Consider the following 15,821-nt stretch of genomic DNA (forward strand, 5'->3'; position numbering starts at 1 on the left):
AAAATTGTTCTAACTTGCTGTAATGAAGGTAACCCTAACTTTTTAATTTTGGGGTATTGTAATTTAGTAATGGGCAGAAATTATTTGAAAAGCTTAATGGTGTTTAATCAGAATGATTTAAAACAAATAATTTTGCAAAATGATTACTCGTGATTGTAGGGGCGTGAGGTGGACACTCATTTCAAAGACAGGTTGAATGTTAGAAGGATCATGAATTTTCAAAATTGGGATAGTACAAGCTGTACAGACATGCTTATAAATATAAATTGATATTTTTGATATTTAATTCTGTGGTTTTTAAAAAAGTACAGCACAGCTAAGTCCACCATTTATGAAGGTCATGGACAATTTGGTTTCCTTTGCAGATCTGTAATATTTAAATGCTATTCCAATACTCGGCATATCATGCCTACTAAGTTAACTTTTCTTTCTGCTGGAAAATATAAAACACATTTACAGTTATCTGGTGGCTGTTGTTGCTATTCTCATTCATACTGTAAATGTAATGCTGATCACTCAGTTAGTTAATGCTGCTAAAACAGAAAGAAAGCTCAAGAAGTTGCCAGCTGACTTGACCCAGCATTATTAGAATCATGCTTTGGATCATGGGCCACAAAGCTTCTTTCAGGGAGACATGTTGTGTAAGCAAGAGGCCAATTCTTGGGTTGCAAGGAGTTGGAGGAATTGCATTCCTCTCTATCACATCCCATGCCTGAACACTGGCACCGGGTCTGAGAGAAGTCCTTGTTTGTTCTTTCTCCTAAACCCAGACATACGGTGTCTGCTGCTGTCAGGAAAGGGAAAGGAAACACCGGGTAATAAATTGGACTGTAAGTGTAATTTTCATCTATGAAATGCTATTTAGTTATGGTGTATTCCTAAAATGGCTTCAATAATATTGTTTAAGTGCCTTTTATTTATTAAAGTCCATTTTAGCTGCTATTATCACATTAGGGGGACCAAATCTTACCCTCAGAAACCTGCATGCACTTCCCCACGACCCTGACTGCGTTGGCAGCCACACTGTGTGTGTCTGAGCAGGATTTGTTGCTAACTGATGATTGAATTGTTGTTTAGGAGGAAATGTCACAGTATGGATGCGTAGCTTTAACCCTTTTTGTCATCACAAACTTCCTCTCACCATTAATTGCAGACTTAGACACAAACAACTTATTATTAAGGATTGCAGGACACCACCAAGAATTGGGGGACAAAGAGTTTGAGATCTCAGGTTGAATCCAGCTCTCGTATAGTGTATCCCTGAGTCTGGTACTAGGTCATCTGGCTAACCACTAAGGCACATTTTTTTTATTTAAATTTTTAACAAAAAAATGTTTAGATAGTGATAACCTACCATGGATCATTATCAGGGTTCAAACCTAGGACCTTTAGCACCAAAGTCTACCATTTGAACTAATGTGTAATTCTAGACGATAAGTGTAATAGGCTATCTTCTGTGTGTATTAGCCGCCAGAGGGGCATGTGACACATTATGTAAGGATGTTACTCCTGTATGATAATTTAACATATTAGTTAGTGCTGCCTCTGTTTAAAGAGATGCACAGTCGTACTGGAGACTTGGATTTGATTCCACTATCCTATTTTCCCATTTTAAAAGGGTTCAGCCCATGGTTAAGAGGAAAGGCTTTATGTTATCTTCGCTATCCCTCGATGCGAGGATGATGTCTGCCACAGGGGTTCATTGGTGGGTTTTTAGGTGGTTGAGGAGCCCAATTCGTGCTCTGCAGATTTTCCCACAGAAGTGACAGGTGTGATCTTGGAGGAGACATAGTTGACTGTTGTGTCCTTTCTTTCCTCCTTTGTTGCTTTTCTGTCTCATGAGCACGTCTGTTCTCCTCAAAGTGAGCTGTGGCTTGGTGTATGGTGTGGCGCCACTGTGTTCTGTTCCGTGCTGAGTCCTCCTAGTTTATGTCACTCAGCAATGAACCCTCTGCCAATTAGGGAGTGATGTTGGGCTTCAAAGATAGACTTGTCCAGACCCCTTTGGCCTTCAGGATAGTGGCCCAGCACGATGGGTGATGAGGATGTATGGTGTAAATCTGCAAATGTTCTCCAAGCTCTGTGATGGTTCCATTGGTCCCTAAATTGGGGAACAGTGAGCAAAGTTAAAGGACACATTTGATTTAAAGCTCTGACAGTACTCTTTTGGCAGCCAGCTCAAGATGAGAAATACTATAGTTTTCACAATAGCAGAAGTTAGAGTTAAGGGTCTGTTGGCACTTTGATATAAGCATGTGAAAATGATGGATTATAATCTTTATGGAAGAACTCTCCTTTTGGGGCTAAAACTTTCAGCCAAATGGTAGCAGCTGCAGAGGTGTGGAAGCAGTTTCAGTAGTGTGGTGGATCTTTTAATCTTCTTTTGAATATTCTATTTAATATTTATTATTATGGTAATGGCAGCAGACCCCCATCAGGGTCAGAGCCTCATTGTGCTAAGCATTATATAAAGACATATGATGATACAAACACCCCACCAAAGAGCTCAGAAACTGAATTGAGTGTCCTTCCCTGTGTCAGAGTAAGCATACTTGTGATTGACAAGCTAGCAGTCTTTTTTTGTTTCCAGATTAGGATTTTTATTCTTTGTCACTACTCATCTTAATTTAGATTCGGCCACCTTTGCTCAAGATTAGTATGCAAAAACCCTACACTGCAAGAATCAGATTAGTTACTCACACTAAGTTGTACCTGACTCAGTAGAGAAAGGTATTACTCAAGGAGAGTAAAGTTCTTCATCTTCAAGATTTATTTAGATGTTACAGTGGAATGTCAGAATGTCTTGTTGCTGCTGACCTTGGTTTTGAAATAGTAGGAAATGCTATAGTTAGAGTTGTCAGTATTGCCATTATAAATCTCCTTTTCTGGGATTTATAACTCAGCTATTGTAAGACAAACAAGAACTTTTCTTCAGGCAAGATCTTGACATACAAAGCCTCAGCATGAATATACCCTTCACTAGCTATGAAATAAAAGATAGATTTGGCCTGTTTTTAGTTATGCAGCTGTACAGGAAACTTGCCACCAAGCTTTTTAAATACAGTGAGATTTTTAAAGTTTTAGGTTGTTGGTTGTCAGTTTTTGAAAACTGAAAATATTTTTGGTTTTTGAAAACCAAAACTTTCCAGGGAAATAACTCTTTTCTGTGAAAATTTAATTTCTAAAAAAGTTCATTTTACATTTACCTGAAAAATGTTGACCAGTTCTTGTCAACTTTGAGATCCTTGAATGGAAAACAGATAAGTGAAATTTATTAAATTATGTTCAGCTTTGAGGACTGGTATAGTCAGGTTCTACTGCTTTCTGGTTCTACTGCTTTCACTGGTTAAACCGTCATTGTCGTCATGTTGAAGTCCCTTAAGTGGCAAACCATTTAAAACAGGCAGAAAATTCTGTGAGACTAAGTTTATATTTTCTTTTCTGTTTCAGGTACAAACAGTCTGCACAATGATGATTCCTGGGTTTTTCATTCTCTGTAGGAGCCATGAAGATTGTGAACTGAACTAAAACATTGAGTGGAAACTATTTGTTTAAGGATCATCAAGAGAGGAACACTTATTTTAAAACTACTTTATTCTAAAAAGAAAGAAGATTGTATTTATGCTGAAAAAAAACTGGATTAACAATGAGGCCAAAGACTTTTCCTGCTACAACTTATTCTGGAAACAGCAGGCAAAGATTACAAGAGATTCGTGAAGGTTTAAAGCAGCCTTCCAAATCGTCAGGTCAGGGATTACCTGTTGGACCAGGCAGTGAAACTTCTCTGGACCCTAAAATTTTAATAGGGAAAGATGCTGCCAGGCAGCAGCAAATGAGATCAACAGCCAAGTTTGGACCTTATCAGAAAGCACTACGAGAAATCAGATATTCTTTGTTGCCTTTTGCTAATGAGTCAGGCACCTCAGCATCTACAGAAGTAAATAGGCAGATGCTGCAGGAATTGGTGAATGTAGGCTGTGATCAGGTACGTATGAATTTGGGGGGAAGGAATGTTACACTGGGTTTACAGGACGTATATGTAAATCTACGGAAATTATATCAGCTGGTGGTTGACCCAAGGAAATGTTGATTCTTCTAGTGTCAACTGCCTTTGCTGCTGTTGGCCATTAAGTATGGTTGCTGCTGGAGGCTTTAGTAGGGTAGATGACTTATTGTTGAGTGGATCTGTTCCTTCCTTTGAGTAGTTTCAGTGGGTAGCATTGGATGGCCGTTAATCTGTCCCATGGGCTGTCATGGGATCCCATAGGTTTCTGTTCTGTCACTTCTGTCATTTATCTTATTGGTGTGTCTATGGGCACAGTAGGAGTAATAATAGGATGTGTGCTGGGGTGCCTGAAAGACATATATGACACTCAGCTGTTCATCTGTTTCATCAGAACTGGGCAGTGCAGTTCAATGCTTTAGCTCAGTGTTTGGCCATACTGTGACTTGGCTAGGAGTTAGCTGTCAGAGACTTAAGTGCTTTTGAAAATTTTACCCTTAGTGACTTACACCCCAAGTCTCATTGACTTTCAGAAGCAACCAGACGAAAGGGACTATGTCTGGCTCCTTAACTGAAATATGTCCACTGTTGCATAGCCAGGTTTACGGAAGGGTTGTGTGGGGGTGGAGGGTACATAGTGTAGCTATTTCTGTGTTAAACAGTATCTTTCATTGGAATTATTTTACATATGTGCTCTGGAGTTGGCATCATCTTCCCATTTGTGTGTGGGTACAATTTGAGGTGTTGGTTTTGACTTATAAAGCTCTGTTTCTGGTTCAAGTCCTGGCTGCATGAGAAACCATCTTTTACGATTTATGCTCAAATGGCATTTGTGCGTCAAGGAGAAACACTTGTGTTTTTATAGTCCCCTGATTTAAATGGCAAGGTGTTCTCAACCATGGTTCCTTGATTCCAAACCTTATTTCCACTTACTTGTCTATCAACGCTTGTATTTACTGACCTTCAAGGCACCTTTCAAAGACTATCAACTTCTTAAAACTTTCCCTGGGGGGGGGGAGGGGGAGGTTGCTTGACAAATAATTCATAATAACAACCATTAACATTTACTTGGAGCTGCACAGGACAGAGAGATTTAGACAGTCTCTGCACCAGTGAGCTTATGTTCTACAAGTTGGGTAGAGAGAAGACAGGATGCAGACCCAGATGATAATGGGAGGATTGAGGGGGAGCAACTAGATGTTACAGTGATTCAGATGCTGAATTGAGTTCTCTTCCTGGATGTGACACTGACTTGCCAGTGTGAGCTTGTGTGTCACAAAGGCCTACATTTTTAAAAGTCTGCACTCAGAAGTTCCTATGGCACTTCTGAATGCAAATACTGGATGCACATAAATGAGTGAAGGTTAAGTGAGCACAATGGGATCCCGTACAAATTGGGTGTATTACAAAGACACATCATGCACACATGCTTTTGAGTGCAGACTTCTAAAACTTTCTGATTTAACCACACTTCACTCATCTATAAACAGGGATGCTTGCTTATCTTTCAGAATGCTTTGGGACTTATAGCTAAAAATGTTTCATGAAGTTCAGTGTAGTGTACTGTGTATATATAATTTTTTATAACTATTTTTATATACCAGGTCTCAGATATTGGCACGAGGGATCTGAAGTGCTGTACAACAATTAAAGTCAGCTCTGACTGTGCTCTAAATGCTCATCTTCTCATAGGCTCCCTAGATCCTGGAGTGCATGTTTGTGGTTTTTCCTCCTCTCCCTGATTCCTTCCTTGTGTTTCACTTCTTTCCATTCAGTTTCCCCAGTTGTGGCTTGGTCCTGTGAAGATGCCATTACTAGCGGCAGCCATATCAAATTAGTAAGGCAGTTTGATCTGAACATCATCAGGGTCGGATTTGACATAATCTCCTGTTAGGGATTCCACAACTGGTGTCCTGTTTCTGAAAATGCTCTGTCCCTGCATCCCATAATCTTACCTGGTCCAATCTAGATGAAGCATAGATGTCTTGGAAGGTTGTGAATGGATGGGAGTTCCTTGAGGTAGCTTGGACTCTGCTAACTGCTTTAAATGAGGACCCTAAATTCAACCAAATAAATAGCCAGTGAAGCTTGTGTTTTTACTCCTGCCTTTAAGTGCATGGCATGAAAATAGCTCCTTGGTGGCAGTCATGTTCAGCCCAGATGGAGTCTAATCTGGAGGTGGTGAATGCATATTTTGCAGTGTTTTTTTTCTCATCTGAAAAGAAAGGTTGTGGTTTCTCCTGCCTTTGCCCAGTCAGGAGGATGTTCCATGCCACTTTCCCAATCCATGCCAGGAGTGAGTTTAAAAAATTAAACAAACCATTGATGGAGCTAATATTCTAGATACACAGGAAACAAGGATTTAGAAAACGATTTTATAAAAATAGAAAAACACTGGGCCTTAAATGGCCCAATAGGGGGTGGGAGGGTCCCTCTTAACTTTCCCATACAGCAAGCCTACTCCTGCTAACTGTATAAAATACTAACCAGCTACTTAATGATCTTTAACTGAAATCAGTGATTTCCCATCAGTAAATCTAATCTAAGGTGTCCACGTGGTTTTTGAAAACACCTAAATGCTGTGTGATGTTCATCATAATGGTCTGAAGAACTTCATTCTCACAATAGATCTGGGCTGATTTGGTTTGGTGTTGTGTTCCAGAGGAACCGTACTTCCATTGGACTATACTTGAGGGTGCAAAGATCAACATTTTCATTCTTTCTGGTCACTGGGCCAGGACCAGTGTTAGAAAAAAATCTACCAGTACTAAAAGGAATTTTTTAAAGTCCACTACTGGATACCTCTGTAGTATGTTTTCAGTTTAGCAACAGTTATTAACACACCCATCAAATGGACTGGGGTGCTGGAACAATGTGTATAGTGGGGGTGCTGAGAGCCATTGAAGCAAACTGTAAATCCTGTAGGGTTACCATATTTCAGCAAGCAAAAAAGAGGACAGGAGAAGCCCCGCCCCCGTCCTGCCCTAGCCCTGTCCCTGCCCCTTCCACTCCCTCCCACTTCCCGCCCCCCTCAGAACCCGCAACCCTCCCCCCGCTCTTTGTCCCCTGACTGCCCCCTCCTGGGACCCCCGCCCCTAACTGCCCCCCAGGACTCCACCCCCTACCTAAGCCTCCCTGCCTCTTGTCCCCTGACTGCCCCCTCCTGAGACCCACCCCCCATCCTAACTGGCCCCCTAGGACCTTACCCCCTACCTGTACCCTGACTGCCCCAACCCTTATCCACACCCCCACCCCCTGATAGACCCCTGGGACTCCCATGCCTCATCCAACCACTCCCCACCCCTGACAGCCACCCCCCCGAACTCCCGACCCATCGAAACCCCTCTGCTCCCTGTCCCTTGACTGCTCCGATCCCTCTCCCCACCCCTGCCCCCTGACAGCCCCACCCCCAGAACTCCCAACCGCCCCGCCCCCTGCTCCTTGTCCCCTGACTGCCCCCTCCTGGGACCCCTGCTCCTAACTGCCCTCCAGAACCCCACCCCCTACCTAAGCCTCCCTGTTCCTTGTCCCCTAACTGCCCCCTCCTAAGACACCCACCCACCCTAACTGCCCCCCCCAGGACCCTACCCCCTACCTGTACCCTGACTGCCCAAAACCTTATCCACACACCCCTCCCCATAAAGCCCCCACCGAACTCCCGACCCCCCCCCGTCTCTTGACTGCCCCCTCCAGAACCTCTCTGCCCCTTCTCCGACCCCCTGGCCCCCTTACCCTGCCGCTCGTCCCGGCATGCTGGGCAGCAGGGGAGGAGGAGCGGGGAAGGAGCTCCAGACTGCCGGAGGCGATCTGCGAATGCAGGGAGGGAGGGAGGGAGTGATCTCTGCTGCTGGGGAAGCGGAGGAGGGGCTCTCTCTGGCTGTCGGAGCCCCATGTAAGTGGCACCATCCGGCCGGCTGCCCTGTTAGCTGTGCACGCTCTGCATGGGGGGGGGGAGTCCGGACATTTACAAATTCCCCCCGGACGCTATTTTTAGCTCAAAAAGCCGGACATGTCCGGGGGAATCCGGACGAATGGTAACCCTAAAATCCTGTATATGATGGAAACCACTTCAAGCCAGGAGGTGCAGCAGCACCCCCAGTATGCCTAGTTCCAGCACCTATGGAGATGGAGAGAAATGGTTAATACCATTTGAAAGTTGAGCTTTCAAGCCATCAGATAGCATAAAGCAAGGGGTTTTTAGCTCTCAGGTCTTGAGAGGCCCACTGCTAAAATCGTATTGGAATTCAAGCATGTGTGGGGAAGGAAACAAGATGGTAATCAAAATGATGCATTTTTAAAAGGGTACCATCAAGTTGACATTTGTTCAATTAAAAAAAATTAAAAGTAGTTTTAGATCACAATCACGTTTTGTTTTCTTTATTTTTGCTCTTGCTGTGTGAAAGAAAGACAAAAAGGGAAAATTGACTGCTGGAGAATTAGTAAAATAACTATATATAAAGTGCTATCAAATGAATGAAGTAAATGCAAAATTAAAAAAAAATGTATGTTTCTGTAATTTTAGGTGTCTCTTGTAAAAAAAGCTGATAAGAGATTTTCAGATGGAGTTAGTATTAAAGTTGATTAATAACTGATGTTGGGTGCATCACTATGACTGTAAATTGAAGTTTAGATTCCCAGATTCTGAATGGCACAATATGCCCATTTCCAGAGTTGGTGGTGCTTAAGATATTGGGAGTGAGACCCTGGTCCCACTGAACTCAATGGAAGCTTTGCTATTGAATTCAGTGGATCTAGAATTTCACCCTGGATCTTAACTTTATTTTATATTAACCATAACCCTTTTAACAAATTACAATCCTGGCAGTTAAATGGAGTCACTCTTGCTAAATAATGACTGTTGCAGACATTACTTAAACAAATAGCATATGAGTTGGAATCACAAATATTTCAGATCAAATAGTTTCAAAACTTGTAAAACTTGACAGCAAAAGGCATGACCTTACTCAGTAGTCAAAAAACACTGCTATTCTGTATACTATTCCCAAAACTTGCTGGGCTTGAAAGTGTAGCTTCCAATCACTGAGAAACGCTGGAGAAAGGTTGTGGAGAGACTTCTTGCAGATCAGTAAGCCACTTGGAATCACGCAAGGCAATTATTGTTTTGCAGTTGTAGCAAGTAGGTGCAATTGAGCATATGATCAGATGCATTCTATCAGCCTGAAGGGGCTAGGTTTTTTCTTGCCATACTTCAGAATTTAAAAAACCCTGATATAAGAACGTTGTTTCTTGTTCTAAATCATGTAAATACACACTGTTAAATAACTCTTCTATTTTACTTCAGTGGTGGCTGGGATTCACTTGGTGAAGATGCCTGGCTATAGTTTGTGTATGTAGTTTATTCTTAACAACAGTAATTCAGAATTTTTCTTATGCTGTGCCCTTAAAAAATGATGCAGTGCAATGGTCTACGGTGAGCAGTGATTCATGATGTAAGAAATCTCTGACAGCTCACTTTACCTTTATAAATGCCTCTGAAATAAAACACACACCTCCTACGCTTTGCCAATACCTGAACATTACCTTACAGGCGGCTCTCCCCTTCAAACTCTAATTATGGTGTCTTTCAAGGAATTGGAAAGATAAAAGATGTTTGTGGGAACTCTAATATATCTAAGAGTATCAAGCTGACCATCTTGTCATCTTTATTACCCTGAGGTCTTGGAATTCAGTTACAAAAGTTTTTGTTTTTTGTTTTTAATTGCATTCCAGGATCCTTTGATCTTTCTGTCATGGATTACATTTTTTTTGAAGAAAGTAATATTTCTCCACTCTCTCTCCCCCTTGGCAGAGGCTGCTTTTTTTTTTTGCGGGGGGGGAGAGGGGGCGGGGGGAGGAATCACTAAGTCAGCAGTGCAATGGAGGGGAGATGGATGGGAGTGGTGTTTAGGGGGCCCAGGCCACCCCCTCCACACTTGAGCCACAATCTCCCCTTCCAGAGCAGGCCTGGAAGTGGAAAAGAGGGAGGAGACAATGAGGAGATGGCAGCCTGGGGTTCTGGGAAGTGGGGAGCCAGGCTTGGTGGGTCTCGGGGGCCAGAGTCCCAGCTCCAACCAGTTTCTGGCAGTTCAGTCACTGGTTCTTGTCCTCCTTCAAGAACTGGACCCAGGTGAGAGAGACCGGCCAGCGCATATCCCACCAGAGAGACCGGGACCTCCACCTGCCGTCCTCTTCCCTCCCCCCCAGCCACCCATTTGGAGAGACCAAGACAGGATGGGATCTCTTCTCCTCCTCCATTCTCCTCCCCAAACCAGAATGACTGGGACTGGATGGGACTTCTGCCCCCGCTCCCGAAGGGATTCACACCTCTCACGCCTGGACCTGGCTCCCTGCGTCCTAGAACCCCAGGTCACTGCCATCTCACACCACCTCCTCTACTTCTTTCCCTCAATACAATTACCCCTTCTCTGGATCCAGGAGACTGGTTCGCCGCCCTTGACATGGAAGGCACATACTTTCACATAGTAATTCACCCTGCACACAAACGCTTTTTAAGGTTCATGATAGACCAAAAACATTATCAGTTCACAGGTCCTTCCCTTCAGCCTGTCCTCAGCTCCACAAGTGTTCATCAAGTGCATGTCGGTGGTAGCAGCCTTCTTCCAAAGGAGGCAAGTACAGTGCAGTCAATGATTACCTTAACTCAATGATTGGCTGCTCAGGGGGCACACCAGAGAACAGGTGGAGTCGCAGGTCCATCTGACCACATCCACGTTCGAGAGACTGGGTCTCTTCCTCAACATGAACAAGTCCACATTGTCTTCGGCCCAGAGGATAGAGTTTATCGGAGCAGTGTTGGACTCGGTCCAGGCAAGAGCAAGCCTGCCAGAGTCCTGATACCAAGCCACGGCAAGCAGTATTCGGTACATGAGAGAGTACCCGACCACTACAGCAAGGAATTGCCTCAGTCTCCTCGGTCTCATGGCGCTCTGCATGTATGTGGTCTGACATGCCAGGCTGAGACTCAGGCCTCTACAGACATGGCTTGCTTTGACATACCGGTCGGGGCATGACAGCCTGGGACTAGTGGTCATGGTGCTAATTCAGGTGCTAGAGTCACTCCAATGGTGGCTCGATGCTCGAATAGTCTGCGGAGTCCCCCTCAGCTGTCCTTGTCTCTAGTTACAGATGCATCAGCTCTAGATTGGGGCGCACATCTGGGAGATCTGTGAATGCAGGGCCTCTGGCCACAGGATGAGCTCTCTCTCCAGATCCATTTCAAGGAGCTCAGAGTGGTGCAACTCGCATGACAGACCTTTCAGTCTCGTCTGCAAGGCCAGCATATGGCAGTCCTGATGGATAACACCACTGCAATGTTTTACATCAACTAACAGTGTGGAACCGGGTCCTTGCCCCTCTGTCAGGAGGCTCTGGGAATTCTGTATAGCCCACTCCAGTCACCTGGAAGCATCATATCTGCCAGGAGCCCAGAATGTACTGGTGGACCACCTCAGCAGATCCTTCCACAGCCACGAGTGGTCCGTCCAGCCAGACGTCATTCACTCTTCTTCCAGAGGTGGGGGTTTCCCCAGGTCGACCTGTTCGCCACTCGGAGCAACAGGAAGTGCCCAGTGTTTTGCTCCTTCAAGAAAAGCAGCTTGGGCTCAATTGCGGACACATTCCTGCTACCCTGGGGAGGCCGTCTGCTCTACACCTTCCCCCCAATCCCTTTCATGCACAGTCATATTCAAGGTCCACAGAGACGGGGCAGAGCGGGACTCCAATCTACGATTCCATGACTCCGACCCCACTGCTAGGTAAGGCTTGGGAGTCACCGGATTGGAATCGATATGAGCAATCACTCGAAGAAGAAAAAACGCTTACTCACCTTCTCGTAACTGTTCTTCAAGATGAGTTGCTCATATCCATTCCAAACCCACCCGTCTTCCCCTCTGCCGGAGTAACCAGCAAGAAGGAACTGAGAAGGCGCTGGGTCGGCGGGGTCGTATATTGAGCGCCAAGAAGGTACCACTCCAGGGGGCTCACAGCCAAACTGATGGGTGCTGCTAGGGGAAAAACTTTCTGACTGTGCATGTGGTGTGCACACACCTGATTGGAATGGATATGAGCAACACAATTCGAAGAACAAGAGTTACGAGAAGGTAACTGTTTTTTACTTAACTGAGACTGATTCTGTTACACTAAATGTAATTTATGCAGAAATCTTTTTTGTTGGGACGGGCACACAGAATTAAGTGGTCACTGAAAACATTCCTCTGGCAGTGGGTGCAGAATTTTGGGGTCTGAGCACAGGAGTAGTACAATGTGGTGAGGATGGAAAGACATTAGTTTTCCCCCTAGAAGTAGAAAAGAAGAGTGAAAAAAGAAGAGTAGCTGAAAAGAGACCTGTTAAACCAGCCTGGATTGCTCTGTGGGAAATACCTGAACAATGGCATGTGGGCCATCACTATTAGTGTTGCAATTTGGCAAGGACTAGATCTCATTTCGGGGGGGGAAATAACAAATATATTATCAAATGATTGTGTTGCTGAATGATACACATTCCAGCAGGTAAAATAAAACCTGTATCTGAAGATTTCAGCTACCAATGTCACGTCTGTGCTCCCACCTCCCATCCCAGTTTGGAATTAAGCCTTTCTCTTTCCCTTCCTTTGGATATTGATATTGTGTGCTTGTTTCTACCCTTTCCTTTTGTTACAATCTCTTCTCTTTTTTTGAGGACATTCCAGGATCACCCATTTCTCCCCCCTCTGTCTGCCGCGCCCTCCCACAAGGCCACATATTACACTTTCTCACCCCACATGGTTGAAGAGAATGCCTTCAGTTGTTTCAATTTGGCTGCTAGAGAATGAAGTGAGTCACAGCTTTCCCTGGGGGCTGAAGGGAAGAGGCCAAGCCTACTCCTGAACTCTTATGTGTTGACATTTCTCCCTGTGTCTATTCCTACTCCACTTCTCGTTCTTGTCTCCAGTCTCCCATGTTATTGCTGGCAAGAGGGGCAGCGTCATTGCTAGTGAAAATGACCAGATTCTAGTAGGCGTTGCTATGCTGCTGCTGTGCGAAATCGAGGGGTCCATCCATTCTGGGATATGCTTTGCACAAGAGCTGCCCAGAAGTGTTCTTGTGCTGGGAAATCTGGGGCAGGGAGCAAAGAGAATTTCTTGTTCCTTTCTCTCCACCCTCTCCCTGTACAAGTGTGTCCAGCAGTGGTGGATGGTGCCTATGCTGCTTTTGCATAGCACACTTCTCTGTAGAGCACCAGAATGACACTAACCAGGATTGCATTAGTTTTAAACTTCTGCTGCTGTCCTTATCAGTCCTCCTTTCCACCCTCCCTCTTGGGCGACACTGGACAGGAGTGGGAATTCCTTGTAATGTCACCTTTGAAATAACAGGATGAGAATTCCATGCCAAATGTAAACCGTTAAATATATACAAAATGGTCAGTTCTATCGAACCAATGGAGACCACTCTTCTCCGTGAGCACATGCACACAACTTGTCACGGATGTTAATGAGAGTTTTGCATGTATACTAAGGGGAGATAGTCTATGCCCAATTATTCAATGTGGAGCTTATATAAAGCACTATAACCATATATTTCAGGAACAAGATACTATTATGTTTTTCTTCTCCGTGCTTGTCTACATTAAAGACTCTTGTGTAGTAATAAATACAAATTAATGGCCAGCATAAGGTTTGCTATGTCTTTCTTCAGTAAAAGAACAAATGGCTTCATCAGGTCATTGGAAATTCTGTAGAAGTGTTAACATCAAGCTTTTAAAAAAATCGCACTTGTAACCAAAAGTTTGAGAATGCCACTAATGTAACAGGAAGTTGTATCACAATGATATTAGGGTGTAGCAGTTCCTTTTGCATGTTTTATGGTTCTCAGCTTAAATCTCCACTCTTCTTGACAGCTTGTATTTGATAGGAGCCAAAATAGTTTTATGTTAAGTCAGAAAAAAATTGCATATGTGAAGAGGTAAGTGAAGTTTATTAACTTTGAGACAGGTTTTATTAGAAGGACCAGATGTAAAGATTTTGCAGATTAGAAAGAACTCTTTAATAAAATGTATTACATGTATATTTGGAACTCATTGAACTCCTAAACTGAATAAACCCTCATCATACTAGAACAGTTAACATGTGGAATGTGAATTGTGGGCATGCATTGTGTTTATCTGGTACACTTTTTGTTTAAAAAAAAACAACATTGGCCATATTTTTTTATTTATATATAGATTGTGTGTGTATATGTATGTTTCTACTGGCTATCTAGATAGCTCAGAAGGGGATATCTTGGTTTTTCTCTTTCCCCCACTCCCTTTCTCCCTGCTCATACCTCAAGCAAACATATATATTATCTGAAAAATAATAAACTAGTGCATCAGTAAAAGTGAGAGGGTAGTCTTGACCCTTCACTGTGGTGGTACTCCCTTCCTCCCAAACTGCAGAGAACTATGGGGAAGGAAGTGCCTTTTTAGACCAGATTCTATTCCAGTCTCAATGGTCAGACAGAGAGAACATTTTTTGTTCTGACTGTGATCTTCTCCCAGCTCCATAGTGGGAAGACAGAAAAGGAAGACTTATTGGTCCTCTTGCTTCCCTCCAGTCAGTGTAAGAGTTGGATCTTCCTAGATGAGAGATCTGTGAGCCTCATTTTGAATAGAGTCCAAGTAATTCAAATATTCCTTGTGAAGAAAATACAAGGTAAATATAGGGAGTGGGGATGGAATATAAAAGCACTGTAAATAGCCTTTTTAAGTGGGTTACTTTTGAGAAGGCTGAAGTCAAGGAGTGCCTAGTTACTGTGTACTTTTAGTTCCAGCGGAGAGGATAACAACCATGCTGCCTATGCTGCTGAAGAACAGAGCCAATAAAAAATAAATGTTCTCTCAGTTGCTATGCCTTGGGTGCTTTTATGACACTTTGCCTTTAACTGCTCTGTGTGTGTGTGTGAGGGGCGGAGGAAGGGTTGGGGTGGTATTTTTTTATGTGCTACCTAATATGTGTCACAATATTTATAGAACAAGGGGTGTCTGCAATAACCCCCCTGTCCCTCCATGAATGGGAAAATGTAGACATTTACAACTCCAGTGTTTAAATGACTTAAGTGTTTTTTTGTGTTTGGGTTTTGTATCATTGCATTCCTGTGACAGATGCTTTGGACCTTAAAAGTTGCATGTTTTCATGCTTAAGTTGGAATACTTTAGCTCCCACATACATAGCGTGCCAGAAAGCAATAGATTACTTATTGCAGGTGATGAGGGTATCTAGGCTTCTATCTTGCAAATACTTGTGTGTGCACAGTCCTATTAAGTGAGACTACTCTGTGTAGTTACAACTCTACCCCGATATAACGATGTCCTCGGGAGCCAAAAAATCTTACTGCTTTATAAGTGAAACCGCATTATATCGAACTTGCTTTGATCCGCTGGAGCACGCAGCCCCACCCCCCTGGAGCACTGCTTTACCACATTATATCCGAATTCGTGTTATATTGGGTTGCGTTATATCAGGGTAGAGGTGTACTTATGTGTAACTGTTGGTAGGATCAGGGGCTACATTTGTATCATTTAATCCATGTATTATTTCAAATCTGTATATAATAAGGAAAAAATAATGTCATTGTAAAATCACCCTCTTTGTCCGTTGCTCTGACCCTGTCATCCTTATTAACTCCTTTAAATCCTACCACTGGCTCCCTGCTTTCCACTGCATCAAACTTTGTTTCTTGTACTTCCTGTACTTCCCTTCAAGGCTCTTTATAGCTCTGCACCTCCCTCTTTACCTGCTGTTTTGCACAGCCCTCTGCTTTGCCAATGACACCTGCCTTA

General features: G+C 43.5%; 1 protein-coding gene across 4 annotated transcripts in view; it reads left to right on the plus strand.

The window, feature by feature from the left end:
• Nucleotides 1-15,821, plus strand: part of LATS2 (large tumor suppressor kinase 2) — a 114,100-nt gene that overhangs the window by 57,568 nt on the left and 40,711 nt on the right. For 2 of the 4 annotated variants that reach the window (XM_054015462.1, XM_054015463.1), the window contains exon 2: nt 3,451-3,985. The exons of the other annotated variants lie outside the window; for them this stretch is intronic. In XM_054015462.1, the coding sequence (XP_053871437.1) occupies nt 3,647-3,985 (339 nt within the window). In that variant the 5' untranslated portion in view covers nt 3,451-3,646. The remainder of the gene's footprint in view (nt 1-3,450; nt 3,986-15,821) is intronic. 4 annotated transcript variants of the gene reach the window in all.

This window comes from Malaclemys terrapin, chromosome 1 (genome assembly GCF_027887155.1).
Source record: "Malaclemys terrapin pileata isolate rMalTer1 chromosome 1, rMalTer1.hap1, whole genome shotgun sequence".
In the NCBI taxonomy this organism is placed as follows: domain Eukaryota; kingdom Metazoa; phylum Chordata; order Testudines; family Emydidae; genus Malaclemys; species Malaclemys terrapin.